This window comes from Ursus americanus, chromosome X (assembly GCF_024610735.1).
Source record: "Ursus americanus isolate L20-20 chromosome X, mUrsAme1.1.p, whole genome shotgun sequence".
Lineage (NCBI taxonomy): Eukaryota > Metazoa > Chordata > Mammalia > Carnivora > Ursidae > Ursus > Ursus americanus.
The window spans coordinates 90345234-90367587 of record NC_142164.1 but is presented as its reverse complement, the minus strand read 5'-3'; the positions used below and the strand labels follow the sequence as shown (position 1 = coordinate 90367587).

At 38.6% G+C, this 22354-nt stretch overlaps 1 protein-coding gene across 2 annotated transcripts in view; it reads right to left on the bottom strand.

The window, feature by feature from the left end:
• Positions 1-16595: 16595 nt before the first annotated feature.
• LOC123778411 (ferritin light chain-like) overlaps positions 16596-22354 on the bottom strand; it is a 63345-nt gene continuing 57586 nt past the window's right edge. Inside the window, exon 2 of one of the 2 annotated variants that reach the window (XM_087859637.1) lies at positions 16596-18000. In XM_087859637.1, coding sequence (XP_087715763.1) covers positions 17591-18000 — 410 coding nt within the window. In that variant the 3' untranslated portion in view covers positions 16596-17590. Of the gene's footprint in view, positions 18166-22354 lie in introns of those variants that run through there. The other variant, XM_045775741.2, reaches the window with a different exon arrangement.

Here is a 22354-nt window from a genome sequence, read left to right as displayed (position 1 = left end):
CCTTAACAGGGAAACACAGGTGCTATTGTCACTGTCTGCACAGTGTAGGGCCTTGCTGCATCTAAGAAGCTAAATTTCATGTTTGTGATCCAGGATGATACTATGGAAAAATTCTCATAATGTCACAGATATAGTTTTACTTTCTCCATTCCCAGCCTATTTTATTTTATTTTATTTTATTTTATTTTATTTTATTTTATTTTATTTTATTTTATTTTATTTAGAACCCATTTTAGAACAACAAATCCCTTCTCCTGGCTGGGGTCTCAGAAAAGAAATCCAAACAATAAAACCCAAAATATATTGAAGAAAAAAATCACATAGTGACTAGTTGTACGATTCTTTCCTTTCCTGTTTTATTTACAGCTTTCGAGTAACAAATTTGTCCTCAAATCCTTACCTTTGAAAGTATCAAGAGTGACTGGCACATAAAGTTCAGTTGAAAGATATTTTATCTGTGTGCTAGTGTAACCTTTAGTTAACACAGAAACCAAAAATTAGATGTGGAAATTTCATTTTGTGTTAGGATGATTGCCCTCCTCCATAATGATGAGTGTGGTGGGTGGATTTGTGAGCTTTCACTGCTAGTCAGGCATCCGCTATTCCTCACCCTGATATAGTCATCTTTTGCAAATTGCTCTTCCAAATGGCAAGCTTCATCTGAAATTAGACACTTTACTAGAGACATTATTTGAGTAACAATTTGAAAGATTCTAAGCTTAAAGGGAGCGGGGGAGGATGATAACTACATGAGCCACAGGAAGCTGTAATGAATGAGTTTATTTACCTGACCAGTTGCCTGCAAAGACAGGAAGAATAGTTATATTCTCTTGACCTCAATCTCTTCTGGTGATACCTTAGATCTAACTCCATCAATTTATATTTTTAATTACTTACATTTTACTGTTCCTTCCCTTTGCTTACATTTTTAGGTCTACCCGATATTAAAAATAATTATATCCTACGTCCCACAAGCTGCCAAACTCATTGCAATCAAACTTCTTGAAAAAAAATTATTCTCATAACCTGCTCATTATTTATTCCCTTCAAATGTGGATTCCAGTTTTGCCGCCCCACTAAAACCACTCACCAATGTCACAGATGACTTGCAAATTATCAATCTCATTGCTATCTCCTTTTCCCCATTCCTCTCCATCTCTCTCCATCTTTTCATGTTGTTCTCCTTGAGTCTCTCTCTCCTCCTGACGTTTATGATACAGAAGCCTCTTTGTTCCACTTTTGGACTCTCCTTCTCTGTCTTCGGCACTGATTTTCTTCCTCCTCAGGCTCTTAAAGGCTTTCTAAGACTTGTCATTCTCACTCTTGCATCTTGATGAGTTCATCAATGTCCGTGGTTTCATCTTAGCAAAACTATGTCTCGATTCATTTATTTCCTCAAGCTCTATTCCTATGTTCACAACTTCATGATGGATGTCACTCCTGGGATAATTCAACAACATCTCAAACTCAACAGATCCAAAGGTAAATTCATTGTGTTCTCCCACGAATTATCTCCTTTCCCAAAGGCTGGAAGCCTGTTCCTCATTCCTCACTGTATCTAATCAATTAGGAAATCTGTGGCTCTCTGCTTTTGCCACATCTGCATCTGCCCCTTAAACTCCATTTTTTTCTTCTCCATTTGCTTTTTTAAAAATGTAAGTATAGTTGACACACAATGTTACATTAATTTCAGGTGTACAACTTAGTGAGTTGACAAGTTTATAGATTACGCTATGCTCACCACAAGCATAGCTACCATCTGTCCCATTACATCGCTATTACAATATCATTGAGTACATTCCTCATGCTGTGCCTTTTATTCCCATGACTTACTCATTCCATAACTGGAGACCTGTATCTCCCACTCGCCTTCACCCAACCCCCGTACCCCCTCCCCTCTGGCAACAATCAATGTGTTCTCTGTATTTATAGGTCTGATTCTGGCTTTTTTCTTTACTCTTTTTTTTTTTTTGGTTCAAAAGCTGTAGTATTCAAAACAGTATAATCCTGGCACAAAAAACCACATAGATCAATGGAACAGAATAGAGAGCCCAAAAATAAACTTAGGCTTACATGGTCAATTAATCTAGGACAAAGTATATACAATGGGGGAAAAGACAGTCTTTTCAATAAATGATTCTAGGAAAACTGGACAGTTACATATAAAAGAATGAAATTGGACTACTTTCTAACACCTTATACTCCATTCTTAACACCACTGCCCTACTCCCAATCCTCACAATCACTCATATTGTCTTTTGTAATAAGCTTTTAATTTCTCTTCCCCTACCCTTCTTTTCTCACTGCAATCCATCATATTCAACAAGGTCAAATTAATTTCCAAAACTAGATCAATGGTCATTTGCTTGCTCAAATGTCTTCAAGAGCTCCCTAGTTCCTTCTCAATTAAGTGCAAATTTATCATCCCTACATTCAAGCTTCTTTGTGATATATTCCCAACCCATCTATGCTTGGCTCCCCCCCCCATTGCTACTATACACTACAGGAAAACTGAATTACTTGTTGTTCCCTATACCTGTCCCTAGATTCTCTATGCCTTTATTCATTCCACTTCCCTCATCTCTACTTGTAAAATCCTAACAAATATTCAATATCATTTTGGATGCCTTCTTTTCTATCTTCTTTTGTAAAGACTTGGTTGAAACTTCTTCCAAGATCCAATCTGAAATTTCAATTATGTCAATTATTACATCCTGCCTCTAATTACAGTTTTCTGTGAACTTTTTTTATCCTCCCTACTCAGACTGGAACCTCCGTTTTTTAATTGGGTAATATATTGGACAATGTATCTGTGCTCCACAGATCCCTTTTTGCCATTTTACTATTATGTGCCCTTCCTCGACCAACGTCAGTGTTCCTGGAATTGCCAGACCAGCACCTGTGGTGGCTCTTCTTCAGAGTGTTGCCCTCTGCCTATTGGAGCCACTTTGCCCACAAGGTCAGGTGGCTAGCGCTGGGAGTCTCCATCCTCCCACTCTACACTGAGGTGGGTAGCAGTTAACCAGTGGATATAGATCAGAGGACTATGAAAGCACAGCTGCCTGACCTCAAGATGATACAACTTAGAGGGCTAACTCACACTAAGAATTCCCTGCAGGATCAGGCTAAAGATGCCCCTTGTAGGATCTTTGCTGAGATTCTATCTTTGCTTGCCCTCTTCTCATTCCCTGCTCCCTAACCCATCAGCCCATCTCTTAGGGTCCTGCCAGGGAGCTCTGGCTAAGACAAGTAACATTTTTGAGTACCTACTGCATGCCAGGAACCATGCTAAATGTGCATGTAAATAATTTCATTTAAATTTAACCCTCACAACCACTCTGAGAGCTAAGTACTATTATTCTTCTGAATTAACAGATGAGAAAACTAAAGTTCAAGAAGTTACTTTTTCAAGGCTATATAGCTAGTAGGTGGCAATATCAGAAATACAAATAAGGATTCAGAGGCAGCTCAGTCAATCATTTTGCTATGCTCCTTCCAAAACTGCTAAATGAAAGGTAAACATCTAAAGTGGCTCCCCATGATTCCTCCCTCCTGGTATTCACACCCATATTAATCCCTTCTCCTCCCAGTGTGCACCGGACCTAGTGATTTGCCGCTAACAAATACAATATGGCGTAAGTGATGAGATGATACTTCCATGATTAGTTATTTTAGACTGTGACTTCCCTCTTGCTAACAGACCCTCTTGCAAGCTTTGATGAAGCCAGCTCTCATGCTGGGGAGGCCCAAGTGGCAAGGAATTCAGGATGGCTTCCATCAAGATGCCAGCAAGGAACTGAGGCCCTCAGTCCAAACACCTGCAAGAAACTATCTTGCTGACAACCACAAGAGTGAGCTTGGAAGTGAATCCTTCCCCAGTGAGACTACAGTGACAGTCCACCTCCTGATTGCAGTTCATGAGAGATCCTGAGCCAGAGGGCTCAGCCAAGATGTGCCAGGATTCCTGACTCCCAGAAACTGGGAAATAATACACGTGTGGTGTTAAAAAATGGTTTTAAAAACCTGCTGCCCGGAAAGCAGAGAAGGAGTTAGTCTTACTATTCTGTGTAACACTTGCAACTTCTGGCTCAGCAACTCACCAAAGGAAATGCCAACCGATAATCTATCACCTCAGGTGATTTTACAGTTCAGTAAACTTAGCTAGGTGGCAAAGCTTAGTGTGGCGGCAATAAACCACTTGAAAAGCATTACCTTTCCAGTGTGACTGGGACTCGGTATCCTTAGAACCAAGTAAACAACAAATAAATTATGACTGAGGATTGGGTAAAGAATTTTTTAATGCATCCATAATAAGTGTTTGGTTTGGTGCTTATTTCGATCAATTAATCAATCAGTGAGGGGCAATGTGAATCAGGCACCAGCTGGCTTATTGCGCAATGATAAGCGAAGTTATGTTCAGCGTCTCCCAGTCAACAGGTGCCTGTGTCTGCCCCTGCATCTCCGCCCACATATAGCACAGCTGTCATGGAAATGGATATCGGCCAATGACGCTTTCTCCAACTCTTTATTCCTCTTGTTGCCATGGGATGACAGATTAAAATGCAGAAAAGATACAAGTAAAATCGAAAAATATGCAGCCCTCCAACTTTCACAGCAAGAAGAGGTAATAAAACGGAACGGACGACATTGAGGCACAGCTAGCCATGATGATGGTAGGAGTAGAAAAATTTCAGAACATAAAGGCAATTGCATAATGAGCCACGGGAAAAAATACACACCTTCTCCATCATTTTCTTTATCCTTTAAGTGGCTGACAACAACTGTCCTGATTTGTCTGAGACTGTTCTCGTTTTAGCACTGAACGTCCTGTGTCCCAGGAAACAGCTCAGTGACTGGCAAGCCAGAATGGTTGGTCACCCCTAGCAACAAACATTAATTCCCAAAGGGCTCTGCTCCCATTGACATTTGCTTTTTTAATTGGGAAGGGGGTCAATATAAAGCAATTTTCTTCAACTTTCTCTGTGAAAGCTATAAATATTCTATTGGCAGGGCCTATTTTTTAAGGTAGTGCCACAAATTGTATTTCTTCCACTAAAGAGTGATAAAGACGTTGGAAAGATTCTAGTGATCTAACTCAGGTGAAGTACTGAAGCTGAAAGGTGGGGGATGAGGTAGGGGAGTGGGTTTGGAAGACAGAAAACTGTCAAAAATATGGACTAAGAACACATTTAAATTATCAGTATATTATTGATGGATGGAATCATTTGGCTGGATACAAAGGCACAACTTAATTACGTTCGTAGTCACTTTTCATCCTTAGAAATCTGGGCTTTACAATCTGCAAATTTCACACAGCCAGAAGATGTCTCAGAAGTAAGCCAATTCAAACCTCAACTGTTTGTCTAGCCTTCAAGGAAACCTCAACGCGCGTTTTGCTGCCTGTGACTGACACTGGTTTAAGTAGATCTAAACAGGTGTTATAAGGTAAAAGGATTCCTTGGTTGCCTAAGTTTGGGAAATACCGAGGTAAGCAATATCAAACAAGTTTCTTGATTGCAGAAGTTTTCTAGGCATTTTATATGCTCACAGTGACTCTCAGAAATATACATAAGAATCACCTGGGGAACTTTTAAAAACTACAGATGATTGGGCCCCACCCAGATCTAGGGGATAGGAAAAAAAAAACAAACCCATCACTCTCTGGATAGTTCTGATGTTCACCTGATTAAGAATCCCTGGCTAATGCATACTGTGAATCTACAACAGTAAGAAAATATCTGCAATATCGGCTGTCACAACATTTTTCTAGCCATGTCTCCTCAGGCAAGGGAAACAAAAGCAAAAATAGACTATTGGCACTATCCCAAAAGAAAAAGCTTCTGCACAGCGGAGGAAACCACCAACAAAATGAAAAGGCAACCTACTGAATGGGATAGGATATTTGCAAATGATATTTATGATAAGAGGTTAATATCAAAAATATATAAAGAACTTGTAGCTCAACACCAAAACAAGCAAATAATCTGATTAAAAATGGGCAGAGGACCTGAATAGATATTTTTCCAAAGAAGACATACAGATGGCCAACAGACACATGAAAAGTGCTCAACATCTCTTATCATCAGGGAAATGCAAATCAAAACCACAATAAGATATCACCTTATACCTGTCAGAATGGCTAGAATCAAAAAGACAAGAAATAACAGTTGCTGGCAAGGATGTGGAGAAAAGGGAACCCTCGTGCACTGTTGGTGGGAATGTAAATTGGTACAGCCACCGTGGAAAATAGTATGGAGGTTCTTCTAAAAATTAAAAATAGAAATACCATGTGATCCAGTAATTCCACTACTGGGCATTTACCCAAAAAAACCAAAAACTCTAATTTGAAAAGATTTATGAACCTGTTTATTATAGCATTATTTACAATAAAGAAGTTATGGAAGCAATGCAAGTGTCCATTGATAGATGAACGAATACAGAAAGTGTGTGTTGTGTGTATATATATATATATATATATAGTATATTGTATATACAATTAAATATTACTTGGCCATAAAAAAGGATGAGATCTTGCCATTTACAACAACACAGAAGAACCTAGAGTATTATGGTAAGTGAAATAAGTCAGACAGAGAAAGGCAAATAATATAAGATTTCACTTATATGTGGAATCTAAAAAACAAATGAACAAACAAACAAAAAGCAGAAACAGACTCTTAAATATAGAGAACAAACTGGTGGTTGCCAGAGGGGTGGGGGTAGGGGAATGGACAGAATAGGCAAAGAGGAGTGGGAGGAATAGGCTTCCACTTATGGAAGGAGTAACTCATGGGGATAAAGGGTATATAGCATAAGGAATACAGGCAATAATATTGTAATAGTGTTGTATGGTGACAGATGGTAACTACACTCACAGAGAGCATAGCATAACATATACAGTTGTTGAACACCTGAAACTAACATAACACTGTATGTCAACTATACTTCAATAAAATAAATAAAAATGACAAAAAAAACAGAAAAAAATCTGCAATATATTCTATTTAATCATATATATATATATATATATATATATACACACACACAGTTATATATATATATATGTTCTTTCTTCCCTCTCTCTCCCTCCTTCTGTCCCTCCATCTCACCCTCCCTCCCTTCCTTTTTTCTTCCTCTCTTTCTTTCTTTTCATTTTGGTCTTGGGAAACACCGATTTATATTTTGAGGTTTTGTTTGATCAATTATTCTAAAAGGAGAAAATGGAAAATTATAATGATATCTATAAATAGAATTTGATTTAAAAACAGATTACCTTACACTTTATTTTTTTTAAAGATTTTATTTATTTATTTATTTGACAGAAAGACACAGCCAGTGAGAGAGGGAACACAAGCAGGGGGAGTGGGAGAGGAAGAAGCAGGCTCCCAGCGGAGGAGCCTGACGTGGGGCTCGATCCCAGGAACCCGGGATCACGCCCTGAGCCGAAGGCAGACGTTTAACGACTGAGCCACCCAGGCGCCCCAAACTTACACTTTATTTAACTCTTTAATATGAAAATTTAAAAACATAGAGGAAAGTAAGGACATTAGTATAATGAACTCCCTTATACCATCACAAATGTTCAACAGTTATCGACACATGGCCATCTTGATTCATGTATACTCTAAACCACTTCTCCCCCATCTCCACCACCAGATTTTTTTGAAGCAAATCTCAGATAATCATATTATTTTATTCATAAATATTTCAAAATGTATCTCTAAAAGATAAGAATTCTTTTTAATATTATTGCAATATCACTATCATATAAAAATTAACAATAATTCTTTAATACTATTAAATATTCAGTCAATATGCAAACTTAGAAGTTAACTTAAGATGAATTGACACTTAGTGACAATAAGTTTTCCTAACCCAGAACATAGTATGTCTTTTTATTTTTTCATGTGAATTTTTGTATATTTCAGAAGTGTGTTATAATTTTTCTCATATAGGTTTTAGACTTTTAAAAATAACTTTTCACCTAGGAATTTTATTTTATTTATTTTGGCTTATTCTCTGCTGTTTTTATTTATTTTTCTTTTTTTATTTGAGTAGTTGACACACATTACATTAATTTCAGGTGATGCAGGTTTCCAGTTATTCTTTGCTGTTTTAAATGGGTCTTCACTTCCATTACATTTTCTAACATGTTACCATTGGTATATTTCAAATTTATTAATTTTAATCAGCTTTATTAAGGTATAATTTATATGCAACAATATGCACAGATTTTAAGTGTATGGTTCAATGAGTCTTAATAAAAGTATATACCCATTTAACCACCATTTCCATTATTGATTTTTATATGTTGATTTTATAATCTGCTAATATACTAAATTCTATTTTTTAGTATATACTTTAAAAGTTCTTAACTAGCGTTTGGCCAGTCATTTCAAAAGTCATCATATTCCAATTTGTTTTTTCTGTTTTACTTCTCACTCTATCCCATCATGCCACAAAAGATTTTCTAGTCAGTGCTGTTACAGGAACAGATTTAATGTCAAATTTTGACTGCTCCTAGAGATTTAAATTGTTTTTACAGGCTTAAAGAAACATGATCCTCTTTGCAACAGGTGTCATGCTAAATACAAGTTTACTGATGTAAGCAGCTAATAATAATTGGAATGTGAGCTGACTCAAGAATAGAAATCCGGCTCATTAATATTTGCTTCAGAGAAATAGGCTCAAATGTTCTTCTCAAGTCTCAGTGTGTCCATGACCTGGATGTTTAGATGAATAAATTTGCAGTTGATTCCAGTACTAAGGTTGTCATTACTCAGAGAATTCCAAGTGACCTCTGTCTGAAAAAATGTGTTTACCAAGCCCCAGCTGTTGTACTTATGAAAATTTAGGAAGTTACAGTGGCTGGTAATGGTCTCAGTGCCCCCCACCCCAAATGTGACAATTTACCTGAAAGTTGAAAGGTAGACAACTCACTTGCCTAGCTGAGACCAGAATAAGAGCAACAGTTTTGCATGGGAGTCAGAGCTTTCCAGGCTGTGTCGCCCGGAGCCATCAATATCATGAAGACAGACTCTTATCTAGGGGCAAGGTAAAGACAATATATGGAGCAAGGTAGTGGGGGCAGAAGAGTCAGGCATACTGGTTGGAGGATAGAGGTAGAAAATAATGGGGTTTTCCAGAACTTCCTAGAGCCAGTACAGACTATAACACATGAGTTTTTCCTTCATTTTTGTCTTAGTTTGTGGTTGTGAAAAAGCAGACCCCAGGCAAAGGTTTGGGTACAAGTAGTTTATTGGGAGAAAAGGTGTGATCTCCAGAAGCACGGTGAAGGAAGGAAGGAAAGGGTTACTGCTGTGGGTGTCTCCATCTCACTGGGTACTTCCTGAGATACTTTGTAAAACAGGCCTCAGAATTGTCCTACTGAGAGCTGAGGACACTGAGATATTTATATGCTAATTTCCATCCCTTATCAGTTCAAGGTCTCTGTGAGGAAAGGGGTGAGAGTTAACACTGGGCACTTCTGCACTCTCCCACATACAGATCAAGTGTGTTCCTGTGGCCAGAGTGCCCTTTGGCAAGGGGTTGTATGGGAACTATTTATAAGCAATTTCCAGGGTAGATGAAGGGGATGTGGGTGCTTTGATTCTATATTGCTTGTGACTGTTTTTTATGTGTGAGTTTCACTTACTAGCAGGAATGGAAACTCGGAATACATGGGCCAAAGCTTATATCTGTGTTGCTTCCTCCATAAATTCTGGCCAGCTCCTTGCTACTGCAAGATTAAATCCACTAAGCCCACCATGACTTAAGGCCTTGCCCAGATGTCCTATCCAGACTTCTCTTTGTGCCCCACTTTCTCATTTCAGTCACTCCAGTCATTCCACTTACCTCAAGTGCCTAGAATATCTCTTATTTCCTTGTCAACACCGATCATCTTTCAAGATGAGCGAAGTAACTCTTCTTTCATAAAAGTGTTCCATGTCCAACACGAGTAGAGTAATCCTGTCCCCTTTTGCAAACCATTACCTGGCTCTCACCTCTACAATACAATTTATCACACTGTACTGAAGTTATATTTTTATGTGTTAGTCTTGACTACCAGAGTGTGAGCTCATTGAGAAAGTAAACTGTACCATACATTTCTTTAGTTCAGTGCCTGGTATATAGTAAATGCTCAAGAAATATTTTTTGAATGAGTAAATGAACATAACCCATAAATACTTCCTGATTATGTGAAACAAGAGACTGGACATACCTGCTTTGGACACTTCTAATAATACCTCTCAAATATTTATAGATTGAACAGAGAATATTCCCCCAGAATAGGGTATCATTTCCCTTCAGGCAAAGATGATCAAAAACACCTCTGTGTTATTTGCACAAAAAGAAACACATAGGTCAATGGAACAGGATAGAGAGTCCAGAAATAAACCCATGCTTATATGGTCAACTAATCTATGACAAAGGAGGCAAGAATATACAATGGGGAAAAGACAGTGTTTTCAATAAATGGTGCTGAGAAAACTAGACAGCTACATGTAAAAGAATGAAACTAGACTACTTTCTTATACCATACACAGAAATAAACTCAAAATGAACTGAAGACCTAAATGTGAAACTTGACACCATAAAACTCCTGAAAGAAAATATAAGCAGTAGTCTCTTTGATGTTGGCCTTAGCAATATATTTATGGATATGTCTCCTGAGGCAAGAGAAACAAAAGCAAAAATAAACTACTGGGACTACACTGAAATAAAAAGGTTCTGCATAGCGAAGGAAACTATCAGCAAAATGACAAGTCAACCTACTGAAGGGGGGAAGATGACTGCAAATGATAAATCTGCTAATGGGTTAATATTGAAAATATATAAAAAAACTTAACAGCAAAAAAAAGAGAATCCAGTTTAAAAATGTACAGAAGACCTGAACAGACATTTTTCCAGAGAAGACATACAGTTGGCCAACAGACACATGAAAAGTTGCTCAACACCACTAGTCATCAGGGAAATGCAAATGAAAACACAATAAGATAGCACCTTACACCCATCAGAATGATGAGAATCAAAAAGACAGGATATAAGTACTGGCAAGGAAGTGGAGAAAAAGGAAGCCCTATTGACTGTTGCAAACCCCCATGCACAATGCAAGTTGGTGCAACCACTGTGGAAAACAGTACAGATGTTCCTCAAAACATTAAGAATAGAAATACCACGAAAACACTAGTTTGAAAAGCTATTTGCACCTCTATGTTCATTGCGGCACTATTTACAATAGCCAACATACAGAAGCAATCTCAGTGTCCATTGATAGATGGATGGATAAAGAAGATGTGGTGCACACCTTCCCCCCACACACACTGAAATATTACTCAGTCATAAAAAGAACAAGATCTTGCCATTTACAACAACATGAGTGAACCTAGAGGGTATTATCCTAAGTGAAATAAGTAAGACAGAGAAGACAAATACGATATGATTTCATTGTAGAACTTAAAAAACAAACCAAAGAAAAACAGAAACAGACTCATAAATAGAGAAGAAACTGATGGTTGCCAGAGGGGAAAGAGGGGAGGGATGGGCAAAATAGGTCAAGGAGATCAAGAGGCACAAACTTCCAGTTATAAAATAAATAAATCACAGGAATTAAAAGCACAGCATGGGAAATATAGTCTATAATATTATAACAGTGTTGTATAGTGACAGATGGTAACTATACCTACCATGGTGAGCACTGCATAACGTATAGAATTATTGAATCACTAGTGTACCTGAAACAAATATGGCATTGTATATCAACTATAAACAATAATTTTTTAAAAAAAAATCAAAATAAAAAACACGCCTGTAGTTAAACAAATTGGAATTTTGCTCATTGCAAAAAGAGAACACATATCATGAGGGACTTTGGGGTATCTCAATAAGAGTGTGTTTGAAAGAGACTATGATAAGATTTGGGCTCTTCATAGATGATTTGGGGAGGGACAAAAGAAGCAGAGATTTGCTCTAGACTAAATGCTGTCAGAAAGCATGGGCGATGCTATGATTGAGTATTTTGTAAAGGTATGGTCACTGATTTTGTCTGTGCTTAGACAAAATTATGAAATGACCTCCTGGTTTTGTTTCATTTTATCATGATTGCTGAGTAACTTTATCTGAGTTTGGTATTCTGTGAGATTGTTTATGTCCAACAGAACAAAATGGCCTGGCTGTGAACATCATTTGACGAGCTTGTAATAATACTGAGGTCTAGTTATAAACGTCAGGGAAGTTTTGAACATCAGGGTATGCTCTTTGTGATGACAAGTGGAAAGGAAGGCTCGAAAGAAAGGTGCTGATAGTATTCACAAGTGTGGAATGAGAATTGAAAAGAAGGAAATAAAAATGAAAGTCAAACTGAATCTTTCAGCCTGCTCTGTGGCCTTTCAGGTTGACAGGAGTTTTAAAATCCTGAAGTTCTGCATAGTACTAAAGGCATACAATAGCTGAAACAAAGAATTTTTTCACCAGAAAAGCAAGTAGAACAGATTCTCCTTTGAACATATAAAACCATAAGATCTGAAAAATTAAAATACTCAATCCAGCAGCACTATCACTTGTGTAGTGATAAAATAATAGGATTTCCTTTTCCTTGCCTCCCTGTTCTGGCCATTCTCTTTAAAAAAAAAAAAAAACTGTTGACACCCTTTTTGGGGATAAGGGTTAGATAAGAAATATGTAAGTATATAATTTATATTCAGGAAGAAAAAACAAATTTGGAATTTTCTGGTAGTTAAATTGTTTGTGAAGCCCTGTGACTAGAAATCTAAGTTCACAGGGTCATTTGAAAGCTGTTACATATTTATTCAACACATTACTTTTGAGCATTTAGTATAACTTAGGTACTATGCCAGATGCAGTAGTTACAGGTCTAAATTATCTGTAATTGACTTTTGTGAGACAACTTCTTATTTAGATACAATTTCAAACTTACAGACTCACCAATTGTTTTTCTTAACTCTATGCAAGTTGGAGAAATTGGACCCAGCCACCCCTAAATACTTTATAGTGTGTGTTTTCTAAAAGGAAAAACATTCTGCTATGTAACTACCATGCAATTACCCAAATCAGGAAATTAAATGTTGATATAATACCATTATTGAATTAAATTTTATAAATTGTCTTAATGTCCTTCATTGTTTCTTTTTCCCTACACAGATCCAATGCAGGATCATACATTTAGTTGTTATGCTTTTTAGTTCTTTAACCTGGGACAAGTCCTCAGTATTTCTCTGCCTTTCTTGACCTTCACGCTTTTGAGAATTATAGGCAAGTTGTTTTGTAGAATGCCCCTCAATTCAGATCTGTCTGATGTTCTCTCATTATTAGACTCAGGGTGTGAATTTTTAGCAGGAGTATGTGCTTGATTTTAAATCCCAGTACAGTCTCCTCTACCCACATCTCCCACACTTTGGACACCTTATGCAGGCGGGGGACCTCTGAGGTCTCCTGGTGAAATGCAGACTTCTCTCTGCTTTCTCTTATGATCCCTAATTTAGCCATCAGAATTGCTAACATCCTGAAGAGGATGTCTGCTTCCTGAAGAATTTATACATAGCTGAAACCTTATATTAATTCAAAACTCTTTCCTACTGTGTGGCCCCCTCCCAAATTCCCCATGTACTAGTGCCTGCTTCATTATTATTGTGAGGAATAAATTATTCATCAAGGTGGATAAATGGCTTAGGGAGATAAAAAACATGACATGAATGTAGTAAAAACGTTTCCCTCTTCTAAATAAGTAGCATTTTTAGCCCAACCCTTTAAGAGTATACATCCCTCTGGAGAGAAACAGTCAACTGCACATTCCCCCAAAACTAGAGCTTTAAACGGGCCCTACAATAAAGGAGAAGTTCAAGGCCTCAGTGATGCCTGAAGTTTTGACTGTGCCTATTCAGTGTCTGCTCCCTCATGCTGAATATCCAAGGCTACCATGGAGTGGCAGGAGGAGGATGTGTGGGTGAAGAGTGGGCAGAGAAGACTCCCAAGAATTGGAAACTATGCAAAGTGTAGCAGCCAGCAGCTAATTAGTTTCAGCTCTGAAATGACCCCTTTGTGTGGCTTGTCCTTCCTGAGAGAAAGGTTAAAATGCTGTCATGCCTGCTTTTAGCAGTGTGGTAATTAAAACAATTAATCCCAGGTCCTAAATAAGGTGGCTTCACTTATTTGGCTGAAGAGAGAATGGTCCTCCTTCATTTTTCCCTCTCCTACTCACTGAACATCACATCCAAAAAATGAGAAAATTCCTGCATTTTACTTCTACACATAGGGCCTATTTTAAAGGGAGGAATGATCATTAAGGAAGATTCTAGAATCTACAGTTGTCTATTTTTCTAAAACTGAGAAGCAAACTTATTTTGAGATGTTACTGCCATAGCTCTTTATGAAGCTCTGCTGGTATACAAAGTCAGTTGATAAAGATAGCTAATAATTATTGTGCATTTAGCATGTGCTGAGCCACATCATAGAGATTTTATATGGTTCCTCCTATTTAATCCTCCCTAAAATCTATGAGTTGGATAGTATTATCCTTATTATAGTCCTGTCCGGTTTGTCAGATGAGGAAGCTGGGACCAAGAAAGGTGAAGAGACTAGACCATGATACCTCAGAGCAGAGGCAAGATTGGAACACAGACAGGCTGGCCCAGAGCCCATTACTCAACCACCATCCTACCTGTATTTCAGATCCCAACGTGCCTAGAATCTAGTGGGTATCACAAGACAACTAAGAGAAGATGAATCCTTGCCAGATGAGTGGATCAGGTTCATCAGGAAAGAGCTCACAGAACAAAGCAGATTTAAACAAGGCTGAAAGGTAGACTGAGTTTGATTTGGTGAAGAGGGGTATGAAGGGCCTTCCAGGGAAGGGGAGCTACGTGAAAACTGCAAATACTGGGACAAGAAACTGAACACTTTGGCTCTGGCAGAGAGTGCCTGCAGCCATTTGCAGGAGACCTTTATCTCCTAGGCCTCATACTACTACTTCTTCTTTTTTTTTTTTTTTTAAGATTCTGTTTATTTATTTGAGACAGAGAGAGAGGGCACGAGAAGGGTTGGGGGGAGGGGAAGGACAGAGGGAGAGGGAGAAACAAACTCCCTGTTGGGATCATGACCCGAGCCAAAGGCAGACGCTTAACTGACGGAGCCACCCACACCCCCAAGTATAAGGAATTTCATCATAGCCTATAGGAATCATTTATTATAACTCTCTGTGCAAGTATGCGCGTGCACACACGCACACACACACACACACACACACACACACACACACACAGTGGTTAGCCATAAAGGAAATCACTGTGGGACCTGTTTCCAAATTAATCTCTAGAGTTTTAATGTCATCAACTCCCCATTTTTCCACAAATAAACTTGCCAAGAACCTTAGGTCATTTTAAAAAGCCAAACTAATATGTTGTCCATATGTCTTTGAATCATTTATAGTCTTCCCCACAAGTCGCTATTTTCCAGCAATTATGTGATGACCAAGGAATATTTCAGTCTATTTGGGAGACTTTATAAAGCTTTCTCCTATGGCCTCATTCTTTTTTTTTTTTTAAGATTTTATTTATTTATTTGACAGAGATAGAGACAGCCAGCGAGAGAGGGAACACAAGCAGGGGGAGTGGGAGAGGAAGAAGCAGGCTCATAGCGGAAGAGCCTGATGTGGGGCTCGATCCCAGAACGCCGGGATCACGCCCCGAGTCAAAGGCAGACGCTTAACGACTGAGCCACCCAGGCGCCCCTATGGCCTCATTCTTGACATTAAAAGACACTAATAGGTAATGACAAATATAACGTCATCATTTGGAAATAAATGTTTGCATCTTTCTTCCTAAATAATCGACCTTACATTATAGTCTTTCAATTGATCTCACAATATTAGGTGATTTTTTTTCTTTCTGATTCATGTGTTTATTTTGATTGCTAATTTGAAAATAGTTTTGATTTTAAGTACATGTTTTAAGTACAGAGACCCAAGTTTTAATTCAAATCTGAAAATTGTTAACTACTTCCTTATATCTCTTACTGCCAACTACCAGTAAATAGGCAGAATTCCTTTCTCTAGGAATATCTTTTCCAGCATATTCTTTTTTTATTATCAAAAGACTTTGCATGAAAACAGGAAGATAAGGTTTTCTCCTTAACTGAGCAAAACAACTGTCCCAATCTGTAAAATATTCTTCCTATGCCTCTGACCCTTGTAAGATAAAATAAATGATAGTATGCCTTAGGTCTTCCTGCTCCAGGAAGGAAAGGTGCTGTAGGAAAAGAATTGATTTTTTTCAACTTCTGTGGTTTGAGAACAAGTTACAACTCCAGTTTTGCAAAGTGCAAGGAAAATAATACATAATTATTAGATTCCTATCTGTGGGACACAAATGTATGGATTTAGTAGAAAAGAACTCACCAGAAAAATGAAGCATGTTTTTAAAAGAATGCTACATTTTACTGCTTCTCCTTCTTTTGGCTTCTGGAATTTAACCTCCATCTGACCCACCTCCATTCTAATCACTCTGGCTCTCTTAGTGCTTCCTTAAAGTTATCTTTTCTTTTCTCTGAAATGAACTGCAGAGCCATTTTTTAATCAGCAATATTTAAAGTTTATTTATCTATTTATACACAAACTTGTTCTAGAAAGGGTTTAAGGTGGCTTAAAAGGATCCATAACATACACCAAGAAATTAGTAACAGCACAATCAGAAATGAAGCTTGTGTAAAAATGCTTATACAATCCTACTCATTTACTCTGGGTGGACCACATATTTGGCTCTAAGCTTTCTCACAGGCAGTCAGAAAAGGAAACTTAATTAGTTACATCATTTACAGTGTCCATAAAACAAAAACAAACCAATTACCCAAGTGAAGAACTCTTATTCCTAATACTAAGACCAGAAAGAAATTTCTCTTGAGAGGCTTCATAAAGAGGTCAGTGTATGATGTAATAATCAGTGTTCTCAGTAGCAACCTAACTGGAGACACAAAGATGAATTCTGCAGGGCTTTTTCTTATTATATTCAATATAGCAGATGGCATCACAGCAACTTAAAAACCAGGAAAATCGATTTTATCATGAGTTTGAGGGTTGGCGGTGGGCACAATATGATGTGGTCAAGGTACTCAGCTCTCTCCTCTGCTAGGCAAAACTAAAGGTAAAATTTAAAACAATAGTTTAGTCCAGTACCAAGAATGGCTTCAGAGAAATTCTAAAACCTCTAAAACTGTATGCATTTTATGAATAGGTTAAGTTCATTTTTCTTGACAGAGAAAACATAGTGTATCAGATCCTCAATGTACACAGGCAATTCACAAAAATTAGGAACAATTTCTTTAGAAAGTCTAGAGAATTAAACATACTACGAATCCTTCATCCTATTCTGCATATCTCCCCCACCCCAGCCAAGCCTAGCTTTTTTTCCCCTCTCTGCAAAAAGAACCTTTTTTGTTTCCATTTGATCTCACAGCTTGGACAAGTGTTTCATCGTGGTTAAAAAGTTGCCTCCTGGCTGGAGAAAGAGGCTCAAGCAGAAATCCCGACACCAGTGGAATGCAGACAGGTTCCTCAAAGACTGCTGGGCACCGGAGTCTCCTAGTCATGCTTCGGGGTAAGCCTTTCGAGGAGATACTCGCTCAGCCCGGCCTGGGGGCCAGCCAGCCTGCGGAGGTTGGTCAGGTGGTCACCCATCTTCTTGATGAGTTTCATCTCCTCTTCTAGGAAATGGCTCTCCAGAAAGTCACAGAGACGAGGATCTGTGTTGGCAGAACCCAGGGCATGCAGATCCAGAAGGGCCTGGTTCAGGTTCTTCTCCATGGCCATCGCGGCTTCCATAGCATCCACGCTGCTAAGCCACTCATCTTCCGGTAGTTTCTGCGCATCCTGGAGCTGGGGGCAGCCGCTCCACTGGTTTTGCATCTTCAAGAAGCGCTGGGCACCCTCATGCTTCTCCTCAGCCAACTTTTGGAAAAAGTGGCCCATGCCCTTCAGAGCGACATCGTTACCTTCAAAATAAAAGCGCAGAGAGAGGTAGGTGTAGGAGGCCCGCAGATGCAGGTTTACCAGGCGCTGGAGTGCAGCCTCCACCTTGGCGGAATAATTCTGGCGGAGCTCGGTGCTCATGGTTGGTTTGCAACGTGGAGCTAAGCACAAAATATGGCGTTTGCAGGTCCTGGAAATCGGAAGTCTGGGATAGCCAAGATGATTCCACCGGAAGTTGCAAATGGAAGGGGAGGGGCTGGAGGGTGGGGAGAGGTTGGCAGGGATAGGAGGAGGTGGGCAAGGGGTGGGAGGACCCAGTCTGTTCGATCCAAGAGACAGTTCTAGGGGGCTGCTGGGTACACTCTGACGCTAGCTTTTGATAAGAATTTAATTCTTATTTCTTTCTTAATTATTAGAAACAAGTCTTTATCTCATTTTGCCCCAATTCTTACCATAATTCCAAGATGAGGTAAGAATGTCCATGGTAAGAATGTTAAATATTGGTAGTGAAATACCTCCGATCTTCATTTCTTCATTTGTGATTTAAAACTCCCTTGTTTCTGGGGCGCCTGGGTGGCACAGCGGTTAAGCGTCTGCCTTCGGCTCAGGGCGTGATCCCGGCGTTATGGGATCGAGCCCCACATCAGGCTCCTCTGCTATGAGCCTGCTTCTTCCTCTCCCACTCCCCCTGCTTGTGTTCCCTCTCTCGCTGGCTGTCTCTATCTCTGTCAAATAAATAAATAAAATCTTTAAAAAAATAAAAAAAATAAAAAAAATAAAACTCCCTTGTTTCTTATTTTAGAGTGTATGGGAATATATTGTTTCCTGTTCTTAATCCCTCATTGAGGGTGACTGTTAGTTCCAGTTTGCCCAGAGCAGTCTTTTTGTCCTGGTGTAATTATTAATACCGTCCCCTAATAAATAAATAAAATAAATAGTGCCCCCTTTCACACTCAAAAGGGTCCTTGTTTGGAATATACATTACATGGTCATCTTACTTATTAAGAAGGTCAAAATCCACACTACGGAATGAGAAATGGAGAGAGCTTGCAAGACATTGGGTTTGGACATAATTCATTTCCACTTTATTTATCACACAGTAAGAATCCCATTAAATTTTCTATTCAGCCTTCATGTTTTTCATGTGTTGATGCATTCATTCCTTCTAATAGAAGTTCTACTGAATACTGTTTATGTGCCAGGTGTTTTGTTGGGTACTGGTAGCTTCTTGTGATTACCCAGGTACTCCACCATTAACTGAAACATGTCATGTGAAAGGGCACTAAAGATGAAAATGTAGACTTATGAATCCAACCAAAATAAAAAATAACCCATACAGGCTGAGGTAGCTATTCTCAGTTGGAAGATGAGGGTAGAACTAGATGTTCTCATAGGGTCTTTTCCAGGTTTGTGATTTCAAGCTTAGCATTTTATTTTCCTAAATACCACTTGCCTGGGGCTGTTTCACAATTAGAACACTTTCATGTGTTTTCTATCAAACAGGAAGGCATATTCTATTCAGGATAAACAATATTTGAACCCAGAGAGGGGAGTTTTGCTCTAAACCTTGGACTCACATCTACGTGAATATAAAAATTCATTCTTTTGCAGCTACTTCCAAATTTTATTCCTATGTTGCTGGAAACTGACATCTTAAAATTTCAAAAAGAGTTCTGCAGTCTCTGTTCACTGTGTAAGCTAAAATATGAGCACATATCCTGTATCTACACACAGGATATATTGTAAATTTTTTTCATGGAAGGGTTGTTGTCCAAAAGTGTTCTCATGTTGCATTTGAGGTTTCCAAAAACTGTTAGAATTCAGGAAGAGCACATTTTTCAATCCTGGAGGGAACTGGGTAAAACAGCGATAGTTCTGCAGCCTTTCTGGCCTTGGTTCTAGGGCAAAAAAGAGGCTGGGGGTGAAGAGGAGGCGGAAAAACAAAAATTCAAACCCAAGAACAATCCTAGCACTTACTCAAATAGGAAAGAAATTATACAAGATGGAATACCCTCCAAATGATTGCAAAGAAAATGTTCATTTTCTACCTTGTGCATAAACCATTAATCATCATACTGACCTTGTAATGACAAAACGCTAAGCTTAAAGAAAACTTCACTATATAACATATGATCTGTATTACAGCATGTCAGGCTCATTGAATATATTTCAATTTCCTATACATTTATTTATTCTTCTCAGAAAAGAAAAATGCCTATATACACCTTCTCAGATGAGATAGTTTTCTGCTTTGTGAAATGTTAACAAATCTTTCCCTCACCACTTTAGAGAGAAGAGAGTCAATGTTGGAACTGTACTCTGATAGGTGGTTAAGCACATAACTGGCAGAATCAGACCAATGTGGGCTCAACTCCCAGCTTTGCCACTTCCTATGAGTGTGACCTTAGGCAAGTAGCATACGCTCTTTCAGCCTCAGCTTTCTTGCCTGTAAAATGGAACTATTATTATCTCACACATATATCACAAGGACTAAATGATATAATGCATGAGAAAACACTGCCAAACAAGTAGAAAACACTAAAAAATAGTGCTGTATCATCAATGAATTTTGCAGTAAAATTGTGGGGATCCTCTCAAACCCTACTATCAGATTCATATCCCAATAGGTTTTTTTTTTAAGTTCAATTAGCCAACATATCCCAATAGGTTTTTATTAAAATTTTTTATTATGCTATGTTAGTCACCATACAGTACATCATTAGTTTTTGATGTAGTGTTCCATGATTCATTGTTTGCATATAACACCCAGTGCTCCACGCAATATGTGCCCTCCTTAATACCCATAACCGGCCTAGCCCAATCCCCCACCCTCCTCCCCTCTGAAGCCCTCAGTTTGTTTCCCAGAGTCCACAGTCTCTCATGCTTCATTCCCCCTTCTATTTACACCCCCTTCATTCTTCCCTTCCTTCTCCTACCGATCTCCCTGCTATTTCTTATGTTCCATAAATGCGTGAAACCATATGATAATTGCCTTTCTCTGCTTGACTTATTTCACTTAGCACAATCTCCTCCAGTCCCGTCCATGTTGTTGCAAATGTTGGGTAATCGTTCTTTCTGACGTCTGAGTAATATTCCATTGTATATATGGATGACATCTTCTTTATCCATTCATCTGTTGAAGGGCGTCTCGGCTCCTTCCACGATTTAGCTATTGTGGACAATGCTGCTATGAACATTGGGGTGCATATGGCCCTTCTCCTCACTACGTCTGCATCTTTGGGGTAAATACCCAGTAGTGCAATGGCTGGGTCATAGGGTAGCTCTATTTTTCACTTTTTGAGGGACCCCCACACTGTTTTCCAAAGTGGTTGTACCAACTTGCATTCCCACCAACAGTGTAAGAGGGATTCCCTTTCTCCACATCCTCTCCAACATTTGTTGTTTCCTGCTTGTCCATTTTTGCCATTCTAACTGGCGTAAGGTGATATCTCAATGTGGTTTTGATCTGCATTTCCCTGATGGCTAATGATTTTGAACATTTTTTCATGTGTCTGTTAGCCATTTGTATGGCTTCATTGGAAAAATGTCTTTTTATATCTTCTGCCCATTTTTTGATTTGATTATTTGTTTCTCGTGTATTGAGTTTGAGAAGTTCTTTATAGATCTTGGATACCAGCCTTTTATCTGTAGTGTCATTTGCAAATATCTTCTCCCATTCCGTGGACTGCCTCTTAGTTTTTTTGACTGTTTCCTTGACTGTGCAGAAACTTTTTATCTTGATGAATTCCCACAAGTTCATTTTTTCTTTTGTTTCTCTTGCCTTTGGAGATGTATCACGAAAGAAGTTTCTGTGGCTGATGTCAGAGAGGTTACAGCCTATGTTCTCCTCTAGGATTTTGATGGATTCCTGTCTCACCTCGAGGTCTTTCATCCATTTGGAGTTTATCTTTGTGTATGGTGTGAGAGAGTGGTCAAGTTTCATTCTTTTGCATGTAGCTGTCCAATTTTCCCAGCACCATTTATTGAAGAGACTGTCTTTTTTCCACCGGATGTTTTTTCCTGCTTTGTCAAAGATTAGTTGCCCAAAGAGCCGAGGGTCCATTTCTGGGTTCTCTATTCTGTTCCATTGGTCTATGTGTCTGTTTTTGTGCCAGTACCATGCTGTCTTTGTGATCACAGCTTTGTAGTATAGCTTGAAATCCGGCAACGTGATAACCCCAGCTTTGTTTTTCCTTTTCAACAATTCCTTGGCGATTCGGGGCCATTTCTGATTCCACACAAATTTAAGGGCTGTTTGTTCCAGCTCTCTGAAAAATGTCATTAGTATTTTGATCAGGATGGTGTTAAAAGTGTAGATTGCTCTGGGTAGCATAGACATTTTAACTATGTTTATTCTTCCGATCCATGAGCATGGAA